Source organism: Delphinus delphis, chromosome 2 (genome assembly GCF_949987515.2).
Source record: "Delphinus delphis chromosome 2, mDelDel1.2, whole genome shotgun sequence".
NCBI classification, from domain to species: domain Eukaryota; kingdom Metazoa; phylum Chordata; class Mammalia; order Artiodactyla; family Delphinidae; genus Delphinus; species Delphinus delphis.
Window position 1 is genome coordinate 173,192,093 of NC_082684.1, and position 22,171 is coordinate 173,214,263.

At 36.1% G+C, this 22,171-nt stretch overlaps 1 protein-coding gene across 5 annotated transcripts in view; it reads right to left on the reverse strand.

Moving 5' to 3' along the window:
- Window positions 1–474: 474 nt before the first annotated feature.
- TRDMT1 (tRNA aspartic acid methyltransferase 1) overlaps window positions 475–22,171 on the reverse strand; it is a 63,076-nt gene continuing 41,379 nt past the window's right edge. For 3 of the 5 annotated variants that reach the window (XM_060006308.1, XM_060006312.1, XM_060006311.1), the window contains exons 3-11: window positions 21,266–21,342; window positions 18,733–18,804; window positions 18,075–18,140; window positions 17,256–17,325; window positions 16,689–16,772; window positions 14,930–15,288; window positions 12,265–12,322; window positions 11,092–11,221; window positions 3,117–4,138 (exon numbers count right to left, since the gene is read on the reverse strand). In XM_060006308.1, the coding sequence (XP_059862291.1) occupies window positions 4,038–4,138; window positions 11,092–11,221; window positions 12,265–12,322; window positions 14,930–15,288; window positions 16,689–16,772; window positions 17,256–17,325; window positions 18,075–18,140; window positions 18,733–18,804; window positions 21,266–21,342 (1,017 nt within the window). In that variant the 3' untranslated portion in view covers window positions 3,117–4,037. Of the gene's footprint in view, window positions 2,728–3,116; window positions 4,139–8,626; window positions 10,554–11,091; window positions 11,222–12,264; window positions 12,323–14,929; window positions 15,289–16,688; window positions 16,773–17,255; window positions 17,326–18,074; window positions 18,141–18,732; window positions 18,805–21,265; window positions 21,343–22,171 lie in introns of those variants that run through there. The other 2 variants (XM_060006310.1, XM_060006309.1) reach the window with 2 other exon arrangements.

Here is a 22,171-nt window from a genome sequence, read left to right on the forward strand (position 1 = left end):
AAAATAATAATCCTCAAAAGCAAAGAAACCTAGAATTAACAAGGTCAAGAGAGCAGCTTTTATTCAGTAAGTGTCGGTTAGTGTCTGTCTCTTCCAAAGCCTGCTGTCTCATGAATGCGTGCCACTGGCCACAAAGAGAACCAGGGCAAAATGTGTGGGAGAGTCAATGCGAATCCGTCATGGCCGGTGGACAAGCAACTCAAAGAACGCCCATTTTGGACCCAGGGTCCGTGACGTCAGAGACACACGTGCAGGACAGTTCTGTCACAGGGCTGCTCAGTGGTGACAGCAGGGCACTGACTATACACATATGTCACATATTAAATAAGGTAGGGCTTCCCTGGTGGTGCAGTGGTTGAGAGTCCGCCTGCTCATGCAGGGGACACGGGTTCGTGCCCCGGTTCGGGAAGATCCCACATGCCGCGGAGCGGCTGGGCCCGTGAGCCATGGCCGCTGGGCCTGCGCGTCCGGAGCCTGTGCTCCGCAACGGGAGAGGCCACAGCAGTGAGAGGCCCACGTACCGCAAAAAAAAAAAAAAACAACAACGAGCAACCAGAGCCATTCTAGTCTGGGTGCAGACACGGCAGCTGGCCCACAGAACGCATCCTTCAGCACGTGCTTGAGGCTGGCTCATATGGCGGATGCTTCTTTACTGTGTACTGCTAGAGCTAGAATCAAACCAGTTTCATTTGTGCTTAGCTTCACTCATCTATCCTCAAGAGCCTCCTACAATTTAACAACTTCTGACCCAAATTAGGTTGAGGTTAGAACAAAAGACAAACTGTGATTTTTGTTAAAGAATCTTGCCCAATACCTCAAAAAAATAATTTTAGTGCTAGGTGGCCCATCAACTTTCACAATCTCAACTACTGGTTTCGTCTCCTTAAAAGGCTCTGTCTTGTGAGGGGGAGCAAGTTGGCTGATAGTCAGTGGTATTTTCTCACTTTTCAAGGCACAGGGCAGTGCCTACTGTGCAGGTCTGATTTACTAGCCAGAACACAATGTTCAGGGGACTCTGAACTTGCAGAGGGTCAGCTGATCCCTCAGTAACAGGGTGACTCACCGCCCTCATCATTTGGCTCTACTGCCTGCCACTAAGGATTAAGATGATCAAGCACTGGCTCCTTCTCCTATGACTACATAGCTCCTCTTCAAAATCATTTTCCAATATGATTCATTCGGTTTAAATTGATTTGTCTCATGCATTATATTTAGGTATGGAAAACTTACTAAAAATATGAAGCAGGGTAATAGATAATTTATGATTATTTGGCAAACCATTTCGAAGAGCACAAGTGGCAGCTTCCCTGGTGGCGCAGGGGTTAAGAATCCGCCTGCCAATGCAGGGCGCACGGGTTCGAGCCCCGGTCCGGGAGGATCCCACATGCTGTGGAGCAACAAGCCTGTGCGCCACAACTACCGAGCCTGCGCTCTAGAGCCCGCGAGCCACAACTACTGAGCCCACGTGCCACAACTACTGAGCCCACGTGCCACAACTACTGAAGCCCACGCGCCTAGAGCCCATGCTCCGCAACAAGAGAAGCCACGGCAGTGAGAAGCCCACGCACCGCAACGAAGAGTAGCCCCTGCTCGATGCAACTAGACAAAGCCCATGCGCAAAATAAATAAATAAATTTTTTTAAAAAATTAAAAAAAGAAATAAAAGAGCACAAGCGACGCAAAGGGGAGAACAAAAAATCAGTTTCCTGTTAGAAATGGCAAAGATTTAATTATTGTTTTTTTAAAAGGAGAGCCTATATTTTCCAAAATGTTGAATAAGCTTACAGTAAGTCCAAATATCAGAATTTCCAAGATGTGTATATATGCTAATTAAGGGATACTCCGGTAAATATATCTTCATTAATGTATGAATTTTGTGCTTGCTATTATACATAATTAATTAAGGGCAAGAATCACGATCTGCCCATGGATGTACTTCAATAATTTAAAATTTTTCACAAAGCTGTATTTTATCTCCTAGTTTGTACGCACATGTCGCCACAGAGCCTTCATGTGTTTCTGCCTGGTGCACTGCAACTCAACACTTTTTGTTGTATCATTGCGCAGTGGGGCACAGGACACTATAATTATAGCATAATCATAGTAAAACTCTGAACCTTCTTATTGGGAAGAATCTTTTCATCAGTGAGGAAAACAGAGAAAAGTGTGCCAAAGTGATTTCAGATAGCTGTATACTATCATTTACGAGACTTGTACTAAGGTTTACCTTTAAACACATACACAAAATGTAGACACTGATAGTTGATACATATATGCATTGGTCTACAGCTTCCCTACTCCCATATTTATCTATGAGTTCTTCTGAAAAAATGGTGGTGGGGAATGTTTTTTTTTTTAATTGTGATAAAACGCACATAACATAAAATTTGCCATTTAAACAATTTTCAAGCATGCAATTCAGTGCCATTAAGTACGTTCACACTGTTGTGCAACCATCACCTCCAGAACTTCTGCACCTCCCCCAGAGACTCTACACCCATTAAACATGAACGCCCATTTCCCTGGTCTCCTGAGCCCTGGTAACCACTAGTCTACTTTCTATCTCTATGAATTTGACTCTTGTACATACCTCATATAAATGGAATTATACAGACTTTGTCCTTTTGTGTCTGGTTTATTTCACTGAATATAATGTCTTCAAGGTTCATCCATGTTGTAACGTGTCAGAATTTCCTTCCTTTTTACAGCTGAATATCGTCAATAACGCTGCAATGAACATTGGTATACAAATATCTTAGTCCCTCTTTTCAATTCTTTTGGGTATATACCTAGAAGTGGAATTGCTTTATCATATGGTAATTCTGTGTTTAATTTTTTTAAAGGGATTATCATCTATCTTCTATAGAGGCTGCACTATTTTACATTCCCATCAGTAATGCATAGGGTTCCAATTTTTCCATATCAGGATGATTGTTTTTTAAGAATAAAAATATGAATTAAAATTTGTGACAAAATTTCTCATCTTATTTCTTTTCATTTCTCTTCTATTTGTCACTTGATCTTATCACCAAAATCAAAACCACAGGATTTATGATGCAAGATTTAGTCTGATTAGAGTCCTAATTCCAAGAAGTCTATGGAGAGGGAGAGTCAGAGAAAGTTAAAGTTATAAAAGTTAATTCACAGAATAGGTATGTGGAATGGGGTCAGAGGGCAGAGTTCCCTCCCTAAAATCTTAATGCTGTGCTACATTCCTTAGATCATGATGGCAAATTCAACTTACAACAAGAAGCTGAAAAGGAAGACAAAAGCAAGCTCTGAAGATAGCAAACTACAGGTAGGTACGTATAAATGAAAAAGGGACAGTGAGTTTTGTCTTTCAGAAGGAAGTAGAATTAAAGATAATTAAATAATGTGCACCTACACTTTCTATGGCATACCGATGGAGAGGTAATCAAGAATTAGCATTACTATTTCTGAGATTTTCTTCAGACTGTTGTATAAGGTAAATGATGATAATTTGGTCTAAAATATTATACACATTTGTTTAGATAAAATAAAGGAATGTTTAAAAAATTGAAATTAAGTAAAACACTCAATATTTTAAACAGGGCAGAATTAGAATCATCATTTTAGAAACAGGAAGAATTATTTTAAAAAAGTAATAGATTCATAAAGCAACTTCTTTAATTAACATACACAATATACAGTTTCTCAAGTTCATATAGTACACCTGTTATGACACTTTACAAAATATTCATGTAGACATTAAAATTCTAATGTTCCCAAATTTGTCTATACTGTAATATTATAAAGGGAATATTTTACATATATATTTAACAATTTCATATAAAAAGATATTCTCCTAAAGAATAACAATAATTTTCACCTTACAAAACACAGTAATATAAACTTAAGGAAACAAAACGGCATTTTCCTGATAAATCCAAATTCTTATTAACGAGAGAATAAGATAATTTAGTTGAATTTTGTCAAAATTAATTCAAAAAAGAATTTCAGAGTTATTATCTGGATATAATGGAATACTGCCACCATCTTTCAGAGTTACTTAAAAATTATTCACATAGGATTTTGATTAGTTGAGCTACTACATGCACATTGAGACTATTTCCAAGTAGACGATAACGCTGTTTGACTGTTGTCTTCTCAGGAAATCCTAGAAAAGAAAGGTAACAATTTATAATACAATCACTTGCAATATTAACTTCCAGAGATAAAAGGATGTATTCTTTAGTAAAAGCAGCGTGGTTATTTACATAAATAAGTCCCTAAGGTATCCATGAAGTTCAAGTAACAAATGAGAATTTGGAGCCAAAAATATTATATAACATTGCATTGCTTACACAACGTGATATTATCATATCACTTATCATATTCGCTCAGTACACACATGTACACACATAACATCCACAGAACTAATAGAAATCTGAGCACTAGTACACTTTAGGAAAAGCAGTGGCTACCATTATTTCAGTTATTTAATAACAGCCTTCAGGAGACAGAATTCACATACTATAAAATGCAGTTTTTCTTTTAAAGGGAGACTTATTTATTTATTTATTTATCCACTCATTCATTTATGACTATGCCACATGGCTTGTGGGATCTTAGTTCCCCAGCCAGGGATTGAACCTGGGCCCTCGGCAGTGAGAGCGAGGAGTCCTAACTGCTGGACCACTGGGGAATTCCCTAAAGTGCACCTTTTTAAAGGGTACAATTCAGTGGTTTTTAGTATAGTTGCAGAGTTTTGCATACATCCCTACTATTTAATGTCAGAACAGTTTCATCACCTCAGAAAGAAAGCTGGCCCACAGTTAACGTCATACTCAATAATGAAAGCTAAAAATTTTCCTCTAAGATCAGGAACGAGACAAAGTACCCACTCTTGCCACTTTTATTCAACATGGTATAGAAGTCCTAGCCAGAACAATTAGGCAAGAAAAAGAAATAAAAGGAATCTAAATTGGAAAGGAAGAAGTAGAACTATCACCATCTGCAAATTACATGATATTATACATAGAAAACTCTAAAGACTTCATCAAAACATGGTTAGAATAAATGAATTAAGTTGCAGTATACAAAATAAATATATAGAAATCTGCTGATTTCTGTACATCAACAACAAACTATCAGAAAGAGAAAATAAGACAACAATCCCATTTACAGTCGCATCAAAAAGAATAAAATACTGAGGAATAAATTTAACCATTGATGAAAAAATTGAAGACACAAATAAAGGTACTCCATGCTCATGAACTAGAAGAATTAATATTGTTAAAATGTCTATATTATCCAAAGCAACCTACAGATTTAATGCAATCCCTATCAAAATTCCAATGGCATTTTTCACAGAAATAGAAACCACATCCTAAAATTCCTATGGCATCACAAAAGATCCCAAGTAGCCAAAGTAACCTTGAGGGAGAAGAACCAAGCTGGAGGCATCACGATGCTCCCTGACTTCAGACTACATTACAAAGCTAAAGTAATCAAAACAGTATGACATTAGCATAAAAAGACACAGAAATCAAAGGAACAGAATAGACAGCCCAGAAATAAACCCACACATATGTGGTTAATTAATTTATGACAGGGAGCTGAGAATATACAATGGGGAAAGGAAAGTCTCTTAAATAAATGGTGTTGGGAAAATTGGACAGATACACGCAAAAGAATGAAACTGTACCACTATTTTACACCATACACAAAAATTAACTCCAAATGAATTAAACACCTGAACATAAGACCTCAAACCATAAAACTCCTAGAAGAAAACGTAGGTGGTAAATTCCTTGACATCAGTCTTGTCCATGGTTTTTTGGATCTGACTGTAAAAGCAAAGGCAACAAAAGCAAAAATAAACAACTTAGACTACATCAAACTAAAAAACTTCTGTACAGCAAATGAAATAATGAGCAAAATGAAATGGCAATCTACTGAACAGGAGAAAATATTTCCAAATCATAAATCTGATAAGGGTTTAGTACCCAAATTATATAATGAAGTCATAAAATTCAACAGCAAAACAATAAATAATCAGATTAAAAAATGGGCAGAGTACTTGAATAAAAATTTTTCCAAAGAAGACATACAGAGGGCCAATAGGCACATGAAAAGATATTCAACATCACTAATCATCAGGGAAATGCAAATAAAAACCACAATGAGATATTACTTCACATCTGTTATAATGGCTATTATCCAAAAGACAAGAAATAACAAGAGCTGGAAGGAACATGGAGAAAAGGGAACTCTTATGCACTGATGGTGAGAATTTAAATTGGTGCAGCCATTATGGAAAACAGTATGGAGGTTCCTCAAAAAATTAAAAATAGAACAATCATACAATCCACCAATTCCACCCTGGGTATTTATCCAATGAAAACAAAAATACTAAGTAGAAAAGATATGTGCACCCCCATGTTCACAGCAGCATCATTTACAACAGACAAGATATGGAAACAACCTAAGTGTCCATCGATGGGTAAATGAAAAAAGAAAATGCACACACACATACACACACCATGGAATACTACCCAGCCATAAAAAAGAATGAAAAGGACCTTGAGGGCATTATACCAAGCGAAGTCAGAGAGACAAATACTGTATGATCTCACTTATATGTGGAATCTAAAAACCAAAGCAAGCAAACAAACAAATTTAAAAAACCAAGGTCATAGATACAGAAAACAGATTGGTGGTTGCACGAGTGGGGGAAAAATGGGTGAAATGGGTCAAAAGGTACAAACTACCAGTTATAGAAATAAATAAGTCCTGGGGATATATAATGTAGAGCATGGTGACTATAGTTAGCAATACTGTGTTGCATATCTGAAAATTGCTAGGAGAGGTCTTAACAGTCCTCATCACAAGAAAAAAGAATTTTGTAACGATGTATGGTAATGGATATTAACTAGATTTATTATGGTGGGTGATCATTTTGCAATGTATACAAATGTTGAATCATTATGTTGTAATGTTGTACATCTGAAACTAATACAATGCTATATGTTAATTATATACTTCAATACAAATTTTTTTTAAAAAGAGTGCTGGCACCCATTAGCAGTCACTCTCCATGTCCCCTCCCTGCCCCTCAACTACTGATCTACTTTCCGTTCTAGAGATTGCCTATTCTGAACACTTCATACAAATGGAACCATACAATATGTTGTCTTTTGTCTCCGGCTGCTTTCGCGTAGTGCTTTCAAGGTTCATGCGTGTTGATTCTGGAATGTTTTTTAAAAGCAAAGTATTCTATGTTTAATATCTTAGTCCTTATAATAACATTATGTATTAACAATATTATGTATGTTGTATAATACGACTATAAAATATAGTGTAACTCAAACATCAAGCACATCAGTAAAAATTATCTGATCCGAGGGAAAAAATGGCTCATAACATGCACCAATAGTTCATTCCTCTCTCTGTCTGAATAATATTCTATCTTATGGATATACCACATTTTATTTATTCATTCATTCATTAATAGACATCTGGGCTTTTTCCCTACTTCTTGATTATTATAAACATTGATGTTATGAACATGTACGTACGTATATATGTATGTGTTAAGCTTTTTTCAGTTCTCTTGGATATACACCTAGGGGTGAAATTGTGGGGTCATACAGTAACTCTGTGTCTAACATTTGAGGAACTGCCAGAATGCTTTCTAAGGCAGCTGCACCATTTTATCTTCCCACCAACAGTGGACAAGGGACCTGATTTCTCCACAATTTGTTAACACTGTTATTGTCAGTCTTTTTGTGAAGTGGTATCTTACTGTGGTTTTGATTTACCTTTCCCTAATATCTAATAATGTTTAACATCTTTTCATGTGCTTATTGGTCATTTATCTATTTTCTTTGGAGAAATGTCTATTGAAATCCTTTGCCCACTTTTAAACTGGATTATTTTTCTTTTTATTGTTGAGTCATAAGAGTTCTTTATATATTCTGGATACAAGTCCCTCAGAGTTGCTTTTTTACATTCTGCTTCCACAAACTGACATTCTCATACTGAAGTTCAATTTGCTACATTCTTTTGCAAAACAAAAGGGCCCACAGATACTATATTTGCTGGAATAAAATCTTGCACATACCACCGTAAAAGACTGTCCATGCGTAAGAGTGGATGCCAGAATCTTAGTTACAATTCCAGAATTTCACATTCAGAATCCTTTGGCATAGCAATTAAATATAGGAAAAGCAAATCAGGTAATAAAGGAAATAATTAAAGAGAATTAGAAATAGCAAAATTTCAAAACCTGATAAAGTTGCTTCATCAACACTAGACATTATACTTACTGCAATAAAATAACAGTGATTACCATAATAAAATGATATTTGCAATTGAGCATGATCATAAAATTGCTATTATAAAGATAATATGTCTTAGGCAAGCACATTAGTCATCTCAAATTATTTACTTCAAAGTAGCCAGAGGCAGAAATACCTACAAACTTTTAGACTACCCCTAGGATGATGCCTTGAGATACCAAGATTATATCAGAGGGGAAGAGATGTCTGAAAACAAACAAGTCAGATTTGTAAAAATTATATATATATACAAATACATATATACACATATATACATATGCATGTGTGTATTTTATACATAGATATTAAAATCTAAACTCACTTGTGGAAAGAATTACATAATTTTGTAAAGTTAAAAGGTGACTTTTTAAAAACTTAGGTACATTAAAAATAATAATCCTCAAAAGCAAAGAAACCTAGAATTAACAAGGTCAAGAGAGCAGCTTTTATTCAGTAAGTGTCGGTTAGTGTCTGTCTCTTCCAAAGCCTGCTGTCTCATGAATGCGTGCCACTGGCCACAAAGAGAACCAGGGCAAAATGTGTGGGAGAGTCAATGCGAATCCGTCATGGCCGGTGGACAAGCAACTCAAAGGACGCCCATTTTGGACCCAGGGTCCGTGACGTCAGAGACACACGTGCAGGACAGTTCTGTCACAGGGCTGCTCAGTGGTGACAGCAGGGCACTGACTATACACATATGTCACATATTAAAATAAGGTAGGGCTTCCCTGGTGGTGCAGTGGTTGAGAGTCCGCCTGCTCATGCAGGGGACACGGGTTCGTGCCCCGGTTCGGGAAGATCCCACATGCCGCGGAGCGGCTGGGCCCGTGAGCCTGCGCGTCCGGAGCCTGTGCTCCGCAACGGGAGAGGCCACAATGGTGAGAGGCCGGCGTACCGAAAAAAAATAAAAATAAAATAAAATACGTAAAGCAATGAAAAAGGCTTTCTCCCATGTATTATACATATATTTTCAGAGAACTTCGAAAAATCCTATTTTACCCCTTAGATATTTTTAAATACTGAGAAAAAATATTTATGAAGTAAAGGCTATAACATCTACCATTTAAAATATAAAAGCACAAATTTTATATTATGTGTCAGATAGGTTGTAAGCATGTGACATACGTTAACTCACTTAACTGTTACAACAGCTCTATGAAGTCGGTGCTATAATTATCCCCATTTTACAGATGCATAAACTACGGCAGAGAGTGGCTTCAGTAGGGCTAAGATTCACACTCAGTCAGTCTGACTCTGGGGTCTGTGCTACATTTCACTATTACCAAAGTGATTGCTACTGCTTGAAAAAATAAGCACTCAAATAAAACTTAGAAATGAGTTGCTGTTCGACAGTAAATCTCTTTTCTCTCTGTAGTAGTACAGAAAATACCTTTGATTGCTCATCCTAAAATATGAAGGAAAAAAAAAAGTAACCACAACAGTAGACTGGGAATTAAATTCCTGAGTCCAATTCTCAGTTCTTTGTTTCACTGATGTTCTCACTCACTTTGTGACATAAACTAAGACACGGAAAGTCTATGTTTTCTTAAAACACACTCCCCGGGATGTTTCAGACTGAATGAGATCACCAAGAAAAAGGCAGAGAGTACAAAATAAACCTGGTTGCTGTGACTATGCTTGGAGAATCAATTACCAAGAGGGTAGTCAAATTCTGTTGGCAGTTTGTTCCCAATGTACAAAAAGATGCTTTCCAAACCTCAACTGTAAATCCATTATTTAGATTTTAAAACATGGTCTATGTTTTAGGACTGTATTAATATTACAACAACATTAGGTTTAGCGAAGTTTGGCTTTTCTGCATTCAAGTTCCCAATCAGTTATCCAAAGCACATTTCCTCCTTGTGCAGCCCTGGAAGCATGTGAGGGAGGTCTGTGTCTCTCCCTTCCCATGAGCCAGGTACTAGGAACACACCCACCGCAGCCCAGGAAACCGATGGCATCCACACAGCAAGAGCAGCAGCGCCAAGGAAGCGGGACCAGGGAGGGGCGGGGTGCTCTAAGAAGCAAAGCGCTGTGTCCAGTCTCTTAATAGCAACAATCCCTGGCTTTCCTCATTACTTGTCTTTCTCCCTTGGCAGTGGTATCTTCATTTTTCTTCTTGAGAGTCCATCTTCAGATTCCCTAATTTCGTGTCAATTCTGGCATCTGTGCTCCTGAGTCACCCTTACTTTCCATTAGGAAAGTTCCTTTCTAGACCACCTCTCCACTTTTTCTTTTCTCCACTGAAACCTTGTAGGGAAGGAATCAATTATATCAATTATATAATTGATAAGAGTGTTATCTCCGAGGAGTAGAAGTACAAATACATACCTCCCCACCACACAAAAATAAATTCCTCAATTGCCTGTTAATTTCTTCATTAAAACAAAGACAATTCTAGGCATTCTTTCATAAGATCTAGTGTGAGGTTATTCGAGTAGTACTCCTAGAAGCAAAAAAATAAACTCGAGAAAGAGATGCTATTAACAACCATCTGTAGGGAGAAGTGAGGAATTGCTGATTTGGCCCTTCTGTTCCTGCAAAGCACCTGGAACCATTACTGGAGTGAAAGGAGAAGGGGAACTGAGTCTGAAGGGAATGGACTGGGGCAGGTTATGAAGAAAGCAGACACAGGAGGGAAGGAAGATGTCAAAGATGGCACAATCAGGAAAGGAAGCGCTCTCACATCCGCCTGGGCAAGGGTTTATTCATAAACTGTGCACGAGTCCCTAATGAATTTTGAGACCTTTAATCAGTGAAAGCTGGGGTCTGCATGTATCCCACATACCGAACTCTGGAGGAAATCCAAGGAGATTTGCTATTTCTTTAGGAGTGAAAAATCGAAGTTGAAGCATTAACAATCTTGTTATCTTTTCTTCTTGTGACAAATTGGTAAGGCATTTGTAGATATTCTCAATCTGTAGGAAAACATCCAAAATAACTAATAAAGTAGAGTGCAATTAGACTCGTTAAGATAATATCGTCTATTGTGAGACAGTTTAAAAATGATGGACACATAGTCTTCCGTAACACATCGCAGCACAGGGTAAAAACATCTCTGTGCAATGAACTGTGTAACTGGCTCATCAAGGGCCAGGTAAACTCAGAAAACAAACAAAACCTTAATGCTGAAGAGATCAGGATACTCTCAGTGTATCTGTCATTTTTGGTCCCTCAAAAATTAACTCATAAGAATAGAAATAATAAATGACAATATAACATAAAAGAAATGTAGTGAAAGATACAAAAAAGAAACTTGGTCAACCAATAAGTCGATTTTACAAAGCAAATAAGCAGCCATTAAAATGTTTACTGTTTATGACCAATTTTATCAAATTAAGATATTTTCTTAAAATGATAAAATATATTTAATAAATATGACTTCTCAAATCCAGACATTCATTTGTCTCTGATAGGGTTTTTAGCAAGGGTAAATTTTATTAACAGTAAGAGTTTAAATCAGCATAAAAGAAGATAATGTGATTTCACTTCAGAAGTATATAAAACTTTCAATGTATCAAGCTTGTATTCAACCATGATACCGTAAAGAATTAGCAATTGAAGTATTAATAAAAAGCCTTCCTAAAATATAGATTTTTTCCCTAACAGGCATTTTTATAGTATGTGCTCCAAAGGAAGGCTCCAATACTAAGATATTTATGCATAATTTTAGAGAACATTAAGTACTGTACTCTGCATTTCAAATTACTCTTTATGGAATAGAAAGAAAAACAAAAGGTAAGAAGAAAAAAAGAAAGTACAAACATAAAACACTTTTTGTACATATACTCATATCTAGCAACAAGAAGAAGATTTATTCTATAGTAAATAATTATTATATACACATATTCATCCCAGTTGAACATGTAAACTTATTTTAACATTCTCAAATTTTAAGTATTAAAGATAATTTTATTTAAAGTAATTTTCAAATACTTTAGTTCTGCAGCACGCATAGTACCTGCACATCGTCTGTAGTCTGCAGCACAGATCCCGTCCCTTCTATGTAGCGTCCATAACTAAAAAATTAACACAAATATTTTGTAGCATCTAATATATTTGCTAATGCTAAATTTCTTAAATATTTCTTGAATGAATCAGTCTTACATAGTTGTTAATACATCCTTCTGAAATATTCTAAATAATATCACATAAATATGCTTTGTAATTCAAAAACTTACCAGGTGAAAGACATAAGATCAGTCTGTTGAAAATTCTCAGACACTAAACTTGGCATAGTTTTTGTTGTATAAATACTAGTCTGCATATACATTATTGTCATTTTTTAAATGTTCATCACATTTAAATGCACAGAAAGTATGCATTTGTTATGACTTTATATCTAAACGCTATTCAATACTGACATCCCTGCCACATTAGACCAAATGTTATGTAGGTGAAAATAAATTGCTGCTCTTTTCTTATAATGCCTGAACCATCATTTCTTCTCATGAACCCAAAACCGTACTCTCCAGTCTCGTGACAAACTCTGGCCCACCAAACGTGCATCTGCCTCTTACTGTAACACTGTATGTTTTTACTCTTTATCACAAAACAATCAGACTATTGTTAAAAATATATTAAAAATACCAAACACTAAAGAAATGCAAGGTATTAGTAATATTTCTTTCCCTAAGATCACTGCCAACCTGGCTGTTTGACATTTTTTCCTAATAGATGAATTTAAAATAGAAATTAGAGAAAGTCACCATCAAAGAAAAGCTGTTTTCTTATATATCACGTGTGTGTGTGTGTGTGCTTATATTATCTACACTAAAATAGACTTCTACAATAAGGCTTCTTTTATACCATTTTTATAATTATAAAATAATTTCAAATTTGTTTTTTATTACAAAATTGATAACCCCTGTTTTATGAGAGTCCTAAACAGAACCTAGCAGACTTGGAAATATACAACAGCTGAGTGAAGTCTTTTAAGGTAATGGAAAGCAATAAACCCATTCCCCTGAAAGTACAAGGGCAGGGTATGATAAAGTCAGGGTGAGCCTGGTACGATTACGTCGGGGGCATAGTGTCTTGTGTAAGACAACTAGCTAGTAGGTAAAGAGAGAAGGCTTGAATTTTTTTTTTTTTTTTTAAAGAAGATGTTGTGGGTAGGAGTTTATTAATTCATTAATTTATTTTTGCTGTGTTGGGTCTTCGTTTCTGTGCGAGGGCTTCCTCTAGTGGTGGCAAGCAGGGGCCACTCTTCATCGCGGTGCGCGGGCCGCTCACTATCACGACCTCTCTTGCTGCGGAGCACAAGCTCCAGACACACAGGCTCAGTAGTTGTGGCTCACGGGCCTAGTCACTCCGCGGCATGTGGGATCCTCCCAGACCAGGGCTCGAACCCGTGTCCCTGCATTAGCAGGCAGATTCTCAACCACTGTGCCACCAGGGAAGCCCGAAGGCTTGAATTTTTAAATCATACAACTACCTATCAAAAGCGCTTCAGTGAAATTAACAAACAGGGGTAGGGATGGACCTTTTACAAATTTTTCTTGAAGGGTCTAATTTCCCCCCTTCTTCCTAGGTTTAAAAAAAAAAGTTGAGGGGCTTCCCTGGTGGCGCAGTGGTTGAGAGTCCGCCTGCCGATGCAGGGGACACGGGTTCGTGCCCCGGTCCGGGAAGATCCCACATGCCGCGGAGCGGCTGGGCCCGTGAGCCATGGCCGCTGAGCCTGCGCGTCCGGAGCCTGTGCTCCGCAACGGGAGAGGCCACAGCAGTGAGAGGCCCACGTACTGCAAAAAAAAAAAAAAAAAAAAAAGTTGAAAAACACTATTTCTTGAGAAATAATCCAAAGGATGTCCCCTAAATGTCCATCAACAGGTAACCAGTAAAAGAAATTATGATATACCTATACTATAAACATATGAAAGTTCTTTAAGCACCCATAGGTAATAATATCCAAATTATACTGCACAATGAAAAAAAGTGCACATAATAATGAATATAGTATGCTACCATTTACTTAAAGGAGGGGGTAAAAATATAATGTATATTTAAACACACCTCACATGCAATACCTCTGGAAGACTAGAGAGTAACCTGAAATCATTGGTTGCACGTAGGGAGGGAAACTGGATGAACAAGAGGCAGAATTGGAAGGGAGTCTTACAATCTTAGTTCCTTTTGAATTTTGAACTATAAGAATATACTACTAATTCAAAAAACTAAATAAAAGTTAAATATGCTATAATGTGCTCCAGGACATTCAATGTTATTTCTTCATATTAAAATTTAATTTCTTCTTGTACATTGATCATGAAAGTGGACAGAAATTTTTGAGGTACCATAAAAAGAAAGGTGCTAAACAATTAGCAATTCACCATCTATAGAAACCATGTCTCCACTGTGGGTAACTAAGCTCCTACGAAGGTCACCAAACGATGGCAGTGTCTTCTATGAGCACTTTTGTGGGCTGTGCACATCATGTTCCGCCAGAAGGAATTTTCACTTGTGCATTCTACTGGAACACGGAAGCAGGCGATTAAGGGTGAAAAAAATCATTCTAGCAGAAACATTTTATAAAATGCTCCTTGTTTTGAGAAGAACTAAGAGAAACAATAGTTATGAAAACCTGGTTATTTTGGATATGCCACGAACAGAGACTCTTTAAAACCTACCCTTTCGTAAAGCATGTGGACCTTCTGGATGTGGGCTTAACAATGTCTAACAAAAGAGCATATCGCAGCAATGACTTTGGCGGTAAAAAGTATGAATTTATGTCAACGTCATCTTCAAGAAAATCTCTTAGCATTCGCACAGAGAGATCACTGTCCTGTTGACGTTTCCTGTCAATTTCTCCTGCAGTTTCAAGCTTAAACAGAATGGCTTCTTTTCCAGAACATTGTGTGCTGCTATCAAAGCAAATATTTGGCTCAATTTTCTTTTCTTCAATTTTCTTTTCTTCAGTTTCCTTTTCTGCATCTATCGCATGTTTTTGTGGATGTTCAGATTCAGTTTGGGGGAACTCCATCAGTACCTGGCATTAAGTAAAAATACACAAACTCTCAAAAGCTTTCTTAAAAATAAAAGACATATTAATAACATCCATTCAACATTATGTAAAAAAATTCTTTAACTTTTACTGAGTTGTCATTAAAAAGATAGAAATTGAGGTTTACTAGTATTTATACAAGTTATTACAAGTTTTTCATCATATAGTGTTAGGCATCAGGCTATAGATGATTTATTTCATGAAATTACTGCTTTCTGAATTAACAAACCATTCAACAAAGTAATAGGAAGTATGTTGAATACAGAGACAGCATTATATTTGGAAAAGAAGTTGAAAAAGCAACAGGAACATTTCCAGAAAATGTGTTTTTGATCAAAGTTTGCCATTCCCCTTCAATTAAAAAAAAAAAAAAACTAGGACATACCCATGATCTAAAGGAAAATTAGTAATTAAAAATGAAAAGCACTCTTCACCCTGAAAGGTTATTTCTATCCCTGAGTCCCACAGGAAAAACTTGTTCCTGCAAAACAGGTAACCATTTATAAAGTCCTATTTTGGGAAAGAAAAAACAGTTCCAGGAATTTTTAATGATGACGTCTTTGTTCACATACTTTATATACCGTTTTTGGAACTGCCCGCTATTAAAGGGAGATATATTGCTATTTTATTATATAACACAGTATTGTATAATACTGATATTGTATTACGGGGGATTCAAATGATACTACTGAAGCCCTGTTAGTAGGACATGACTTTTGAGTTCTTACCTGTGAGGGTTATAGAGAGCTTCACTGGACCACTGAAACTCTGTTATCCACACCAATTTTCAGCAGAAGCATATAAAATTGCTAGCATAATGAGAGATCCTATATATAGCAATTGAGCATTTTATTCTAGCTTGTGCTAATCATTACCATTTTTTAATCAATTAAGGCTAAATAGCATAGATTTCAAATAAAATGCAACTGATGTGTGAAAATACTCAAGCCATTTTTAAGATAGTATACATTTTATCAAAAGTAGTCAATGGCTTCTACTGAGGGAGAAAAATAATAGATGCAAAAGAGTCAATGGTCAGAAGAGAAATTATAGGAGGAAAAGAAGGATAACAACACTAATGGTAATTTTTTTTACTTTTAACTTATTTTCTTTTCTAATGATGAAAGAAAAGTTTCTGGTTTTGTTTCAAGCAATTAAAGTGGCATCAGGAGGGTGAAAGGCCTACAAGACAGACCTCAGGCATAGTCTAAATTACAGGCACAAGAGGACACACATAAACCTCTGTAAACATACTCCAATAAAGATGTTAAAAAAAAAAAAAAAACCTCTGCAAAGTAGTTCCTGAAAATAAATTAGCAGACTGAGATATATTTACAACAGATAAATAATGATGATGATGATAACAGCAATAATAATATTAATACCTGACCAGGGGCTTGAAAAGGGAACGGCACTGACTGAAGCTTTGCAATAAGGAAATACCGTAGCCTTGAATTTGGAATGCCAAGCTGCAAGTGAAACAGGGCAGTTAGCTGCTATAGGATATTAAAGAGATCTGTGTCAACTTTTAGCACCTAGTAAAAAAACTCATACAGTTATACATTAGTTTCTGCCAGACAAAATTCTATTATCGATTTGTGGAAGACTTCTCTGTAGCAAGTTCTTAAACCTTTTAAACTGTCACTCTGTACCTTTATTTGAATGAAATAAAGATAGAATCAGATGAATCATATGTCTATGAGTCACTTTCATTTTATATTTCCCAGGTAAAAAGTCAAATAGACATTCTTACATTCATTATGAATAGTATAGTAATCATAAAAAAATAAAATTCACATATAGCTATAAAATTCAGATAGAGAAAGTAATAACCATGTCAGAACTAACTGCAAGATTTACCTATAATATTATCCAAAATGGAGCCATTCTTTTTACTGAATCAAATTCCCTTTGGGAAAATTTGTATAAGAATTTACAATTGCAGTACTTACAGAGGTTGGAGACAACAGAAATTCTTGGTACTGAAAGCCACAATTTCCTATTGTTTGTATTAACAGGTCTCTGAAAAGGCAAAGGGAAAGAAAAAAGCTTTCACTCTACAGTTCAAAATAGGGTTCTTATATAAAATATTATACCTAAAACTTCATTTTACATGAAAACTGTACCTCCACTTAAGTTGTTTAGAAAAAGGATAATCCTAGGTCTTATTTTAAGTCCAGTACTTGAAAAATTACATTTCTCAAAAAAGAGATAATCCCTATTATAAATAAATAAAGCTACCAGATAATTTATAAAACTGGTGAGTTAGAATCGCCAATCCTCTCATGATAAGCTTACTATAGGAATGGAACTATATCTGTAGCCAATCAGACGGGGGAACACTGTCATAGACAGCAGGTCAGTCAAGGACCTGGATGCATTCTCTCCAGCTGGGCTACTGTCTGAAAGGGGCCTGACACAGGGCTTGCTTCTTCAACCCAACTGTAGGACAGAAAACGCCTGTCAATAGGACAAATTCTTACTGAAAACATTCCTACTTCTAAAGAAACAGGCACCAATGTAAGCAGCTAAAATTGAGAAATCATTCCGGAAAAATTCAAACATATCAAAATGGGAAAGAATCAGTTGAACCTAACTTTGTGATACTTCATGTTACTAACTATTCAAAATCAATATTAACGAGTAAACTTCATAACATATATAAAATGTCAGAATATACACATTTATTTGTAAGATCTTCATTTCATAACAGCTCCTATTATAAAATATACCAAGTCTAAGATGAACACAGGACAAATACATTTTTTTACCTTGTAGAAGATACTTCAAAACCTTTAACATTTTCTATAAGAATATACTTTGGTAATTTTTGTAACCTAAAAAAAAACAAAAACAAATGGAATTCTAAACATCTCATTACTAAGAAGTAAGAAGTAAAGAAAATCCTTACTTGTGGGAAATATGAGGTAAGTAATTGTCCAAACTCTTTTTATGAAAGAATTTTATAAGGGATAGAGACAACTCATACTTTATTCCTTTCCCCCATAAACAAGGCACACCTGATAAAGTTAACATTTGAAATGTTAATTTCCATTGAAGTTTAATGAAAACATGGGTTTGCACAGCTCAAAGGGCTGACATTTCCATAGAATGGAGGCTTTTAGGGTTGGCAGCACAAGTTTCCAGGCCATGGGCAACAGCATTCACTAACATTAGCATCATTTGCACAAATACCGAGCAGAGGCAACAGAATTCAGCTATTAGGCTGTAACGCCCTGTCACTCACTTTTAGCGGCAACTGTGGAACCGACAAACATTTGCAGTTACTCTATCAGTCACGACAGAAGATAAATGACTCGCACAGAACCTGTATAAGATGCTAATCTCTATAAAATGACAAACATCACGTTCTTCCAGATGTAAAGTTTTACATTTAAGGTAAGCTTGTACCGGAATTTAAGTTTTTACCTTGGGAGAATGTCTAGAATATACAAGAAGCTATTTGTCCTTGGATCAGTCACATCACCTTGCAGGCCGATTCTAAAGGGTAAGGAGAGTAAATAAGTTCAGCAAGAATCTTACATAAAGGTATCAAATCACTTTTAAAAAGTCAAAACAGAGAACTAAAATTAGTTGGTCCTCACAAAAAATCTGATCATCTCTGTTGCTATAGAGAACAAAAATATATTTTTTCATTTAATTTAAAAAAGCCTTGCCTGTCTAATAAATACACTTATTATCAATACAAGATAATATGTCCAGATGACTTGCATGAGGCAAAGAAGAACAAGAAGTCCACAAAGAATAAAATCAATTATCCTCTTAAAATCACTTTGTTCAGGAAAGACACACACACACACACACACACACACACACACACACACACACACACACACACACACACACACACACACAATTAGCTGATGACACCTTTTGCCCTGCCCCAGGTGAGACAACAGAAGTTCAGATGAATGAGCTGGTTGGGCAGGGTGGCAGTGTAGAGTTGATGGCATTGGTAAGTAATCACCAGCTAAGCAGATGAAGGTAGCAGGTAAAACTAGAACTATCTTGTCCAATGTAAACAGGAGAGACTGAAGCTGAAGGCTTGATTCTACACGAAGGAGTTGCAACTTGGCTAGACTAAGTAAGTCAAAACAGGTCACGTGAACAGGCAGAATTTGGACTAGCAGTTAAATCTTGCAAGTAACATTCGATATGATCAAGAAGCAAGCAGAAAAGACTTATATTGGGCATGAGTCGTAGCAACAGAGGACTAGGGTTTAAGGCCTTGCTACTTACTAGCTTCATGGTCTAAAATAAGTTACTTGACATCAGTTATCAGTTTCCTCACACCTGACAGCAGGACCAAAATCATCAGTGGATCTGAGGCTCAGATGGGAGATTAGAGTGGACTTGAATAGATTCCTCAGAAATCTTGGTTTCCTCTCATTTTGTCCCTTTCCTCTCAGAGTTCCAAAGATGATCGTACTACAGGATCAGACACTGCAGCCGTCAGCAGCTGGAGTTGGGCTAATACAGAGTGGGAGCAGCAGTAGGGAAGACACAGGGGCCCCACTGCAGTGATATCTGAGGCATCACAGCACTGGGGCTGCATTCTGTCCTGAACCTCCCACTTACTGTGGTTAAAAAGGCCATAATACACTTGCACAGGCTAGGAGCCATCTTTACGTGGAACGTCCTCCTTCACTGATAAATTCCCAACCTGCTTTCAGACACAATACAGATATCACCTCTAAAAGAATTCGTCCCTCCTGGTATATGCAGCAACATAACACCTCTCTCCTCCATGCTCTCATGGCAGTTTCAACATTCATTTATTATATTCCTTAAATCACATTATAAGATAATTATTTGTCAGTCATTCCCCATGGACTATAAGTTCTATAAGGATGGGAACTACAGCATCAAAAGCAATACCTCACGTGTAGGTGCACAATAAATCCCTGGGGAATTAATTTCCTAGAAAACTTGAAATAAATCAAAACTTGGATGGAAATTAAGCATGAGAATATTTATTTAAATTAGAATTTTTACTACATGTTATATCCCATTTAAAATCACATTATGCGTTTAAATAGGACTATATATTAATAGTCCTATATATTAATAGGACTATAAAATAATCAAAAAGTCCTGGCTCTGACATTTTCTAATGGTATGGCCTTGGGAAAGTTACTTAACCTTTCTATGCCTCAGTTGCTCACCTGTAAAATGATGATGATACTAATGCCCATCCCATAAGCTTGTTATATTAAATGACATACTCCAGTAAGACACTCAGAGGGTTACCACTATTATCATTATTACTTAAAATAATTGAAATATTATTATTTAGAGTATCTAAATGAAGAGGGATTAGTCAAGATTTTCTCTAAAATATAATTCCCTGAAATACATAGCCAAATAAACACCATATAATAAAAAGCTGTCTTGGAACACAGCTTTAAAAACTCATTTTATTAATTGTATGTATTATTAAATGTACCTATCAATTCGAGAAATTTTAAATTCACAAATGCATTCTTTTTTTTTTTATTTTTTACAAATGCATTCTTGACTAGCCTTAAAATTTTACAGGTAAGTAATTTAGGATTTGAATATTAACTATGGAAATTTACTTTGATTAATCAGTGTTCGGAAGATATTCCTGAATGCTCATTAGTTTAAATAATTAAAGGTAATTTGGGTCAGAAATAAATACTGTTTCTTTGGTAGGTATTAAGGAGGTACCATATAGTCTCTGCATACCTACTATTGACCAAATTACTGTGTTCATCTGGCAGTAATTGCTATTTTCTTTATGATTAATGCTGAATTATAAACGTGTGTAGAGAAAAGGAATTATTGATGAAAAGTTTCAAGACTAGGGAAATGCAGCTGATGGACTTCAAAGTGTCTGTGCTTGAAATTACAGTGTGCTTTGATTGAACGAGTCCTTCAAAAGTACTCTTCCTAACAGAGAAATATTTATTATACATACCTTGTGAATGGCTGACAGGGAGGGCTCATTAAAATCATATTGAAAGATAATCTGTCAAACTCTTCTAGTGTAATACCCTAAGGAACGAACATGTGGGGGGAAAGAAAAAATATAAAAACATGCGTAGAAGGGGGCAGAGGAAAAATGCTAAGTAATTACCAGTAAATACATCAGAAATTGTGACACTTAACTTCATTTATAACACTTAAAAGTTTATAAAACACCTACTACTTTTTAAATAAACTTTAGTTAAACTAATTTTCCAAAGCAATTTTGTGAAGAAAGTCGAGCAGTAAGCTGAAGCTATGAAAAATTAAGTGACTTCCCCCAAACTCGAGAGCCAGCCAAAGCAGAGCTGGAAAGCTAGTTTCCTAGATGCTAAGTATTTTGTGCCTCTATGACACCTCAAGTCCAAGACTGCCGTGATTTCTGGAATCAAACATGGAAAACTTTATTTTATAACTAATGATTTGCAAAGGATCTAGGGAATTTTTTAATACCTCTCTATTAATATTATTTATTTAGAAAACGTGATGTATTGACCAGTCACCATCCCTTTCATGTATGTCTCTGTCAATATATCACCAAATGGAAAAAGGTCCCATTTTCAGATATCCACAATTACTATACTGTTTTACAGTTGTGGGTAGTCAAAGGACCTCAAAAGATTGTAGATAAGATTAATCAAAATAATCCCTATTGGGCTAAATAGTTTTAAAATGTACTGTTTTGCTCCTATTTTATATACACTATCAGAAGACAAACGTAGAAAAATACAAGTCATGGGTTTGCCAATTCTCATTAAGCTCTCTTAGTGTACACTCTTACCCAGGAATTTAAAGCCATAAGCCCAGAATCACAACGTTCCTAATTACAACACATTTCTAAGAAGTTTGAGTTCGTGAA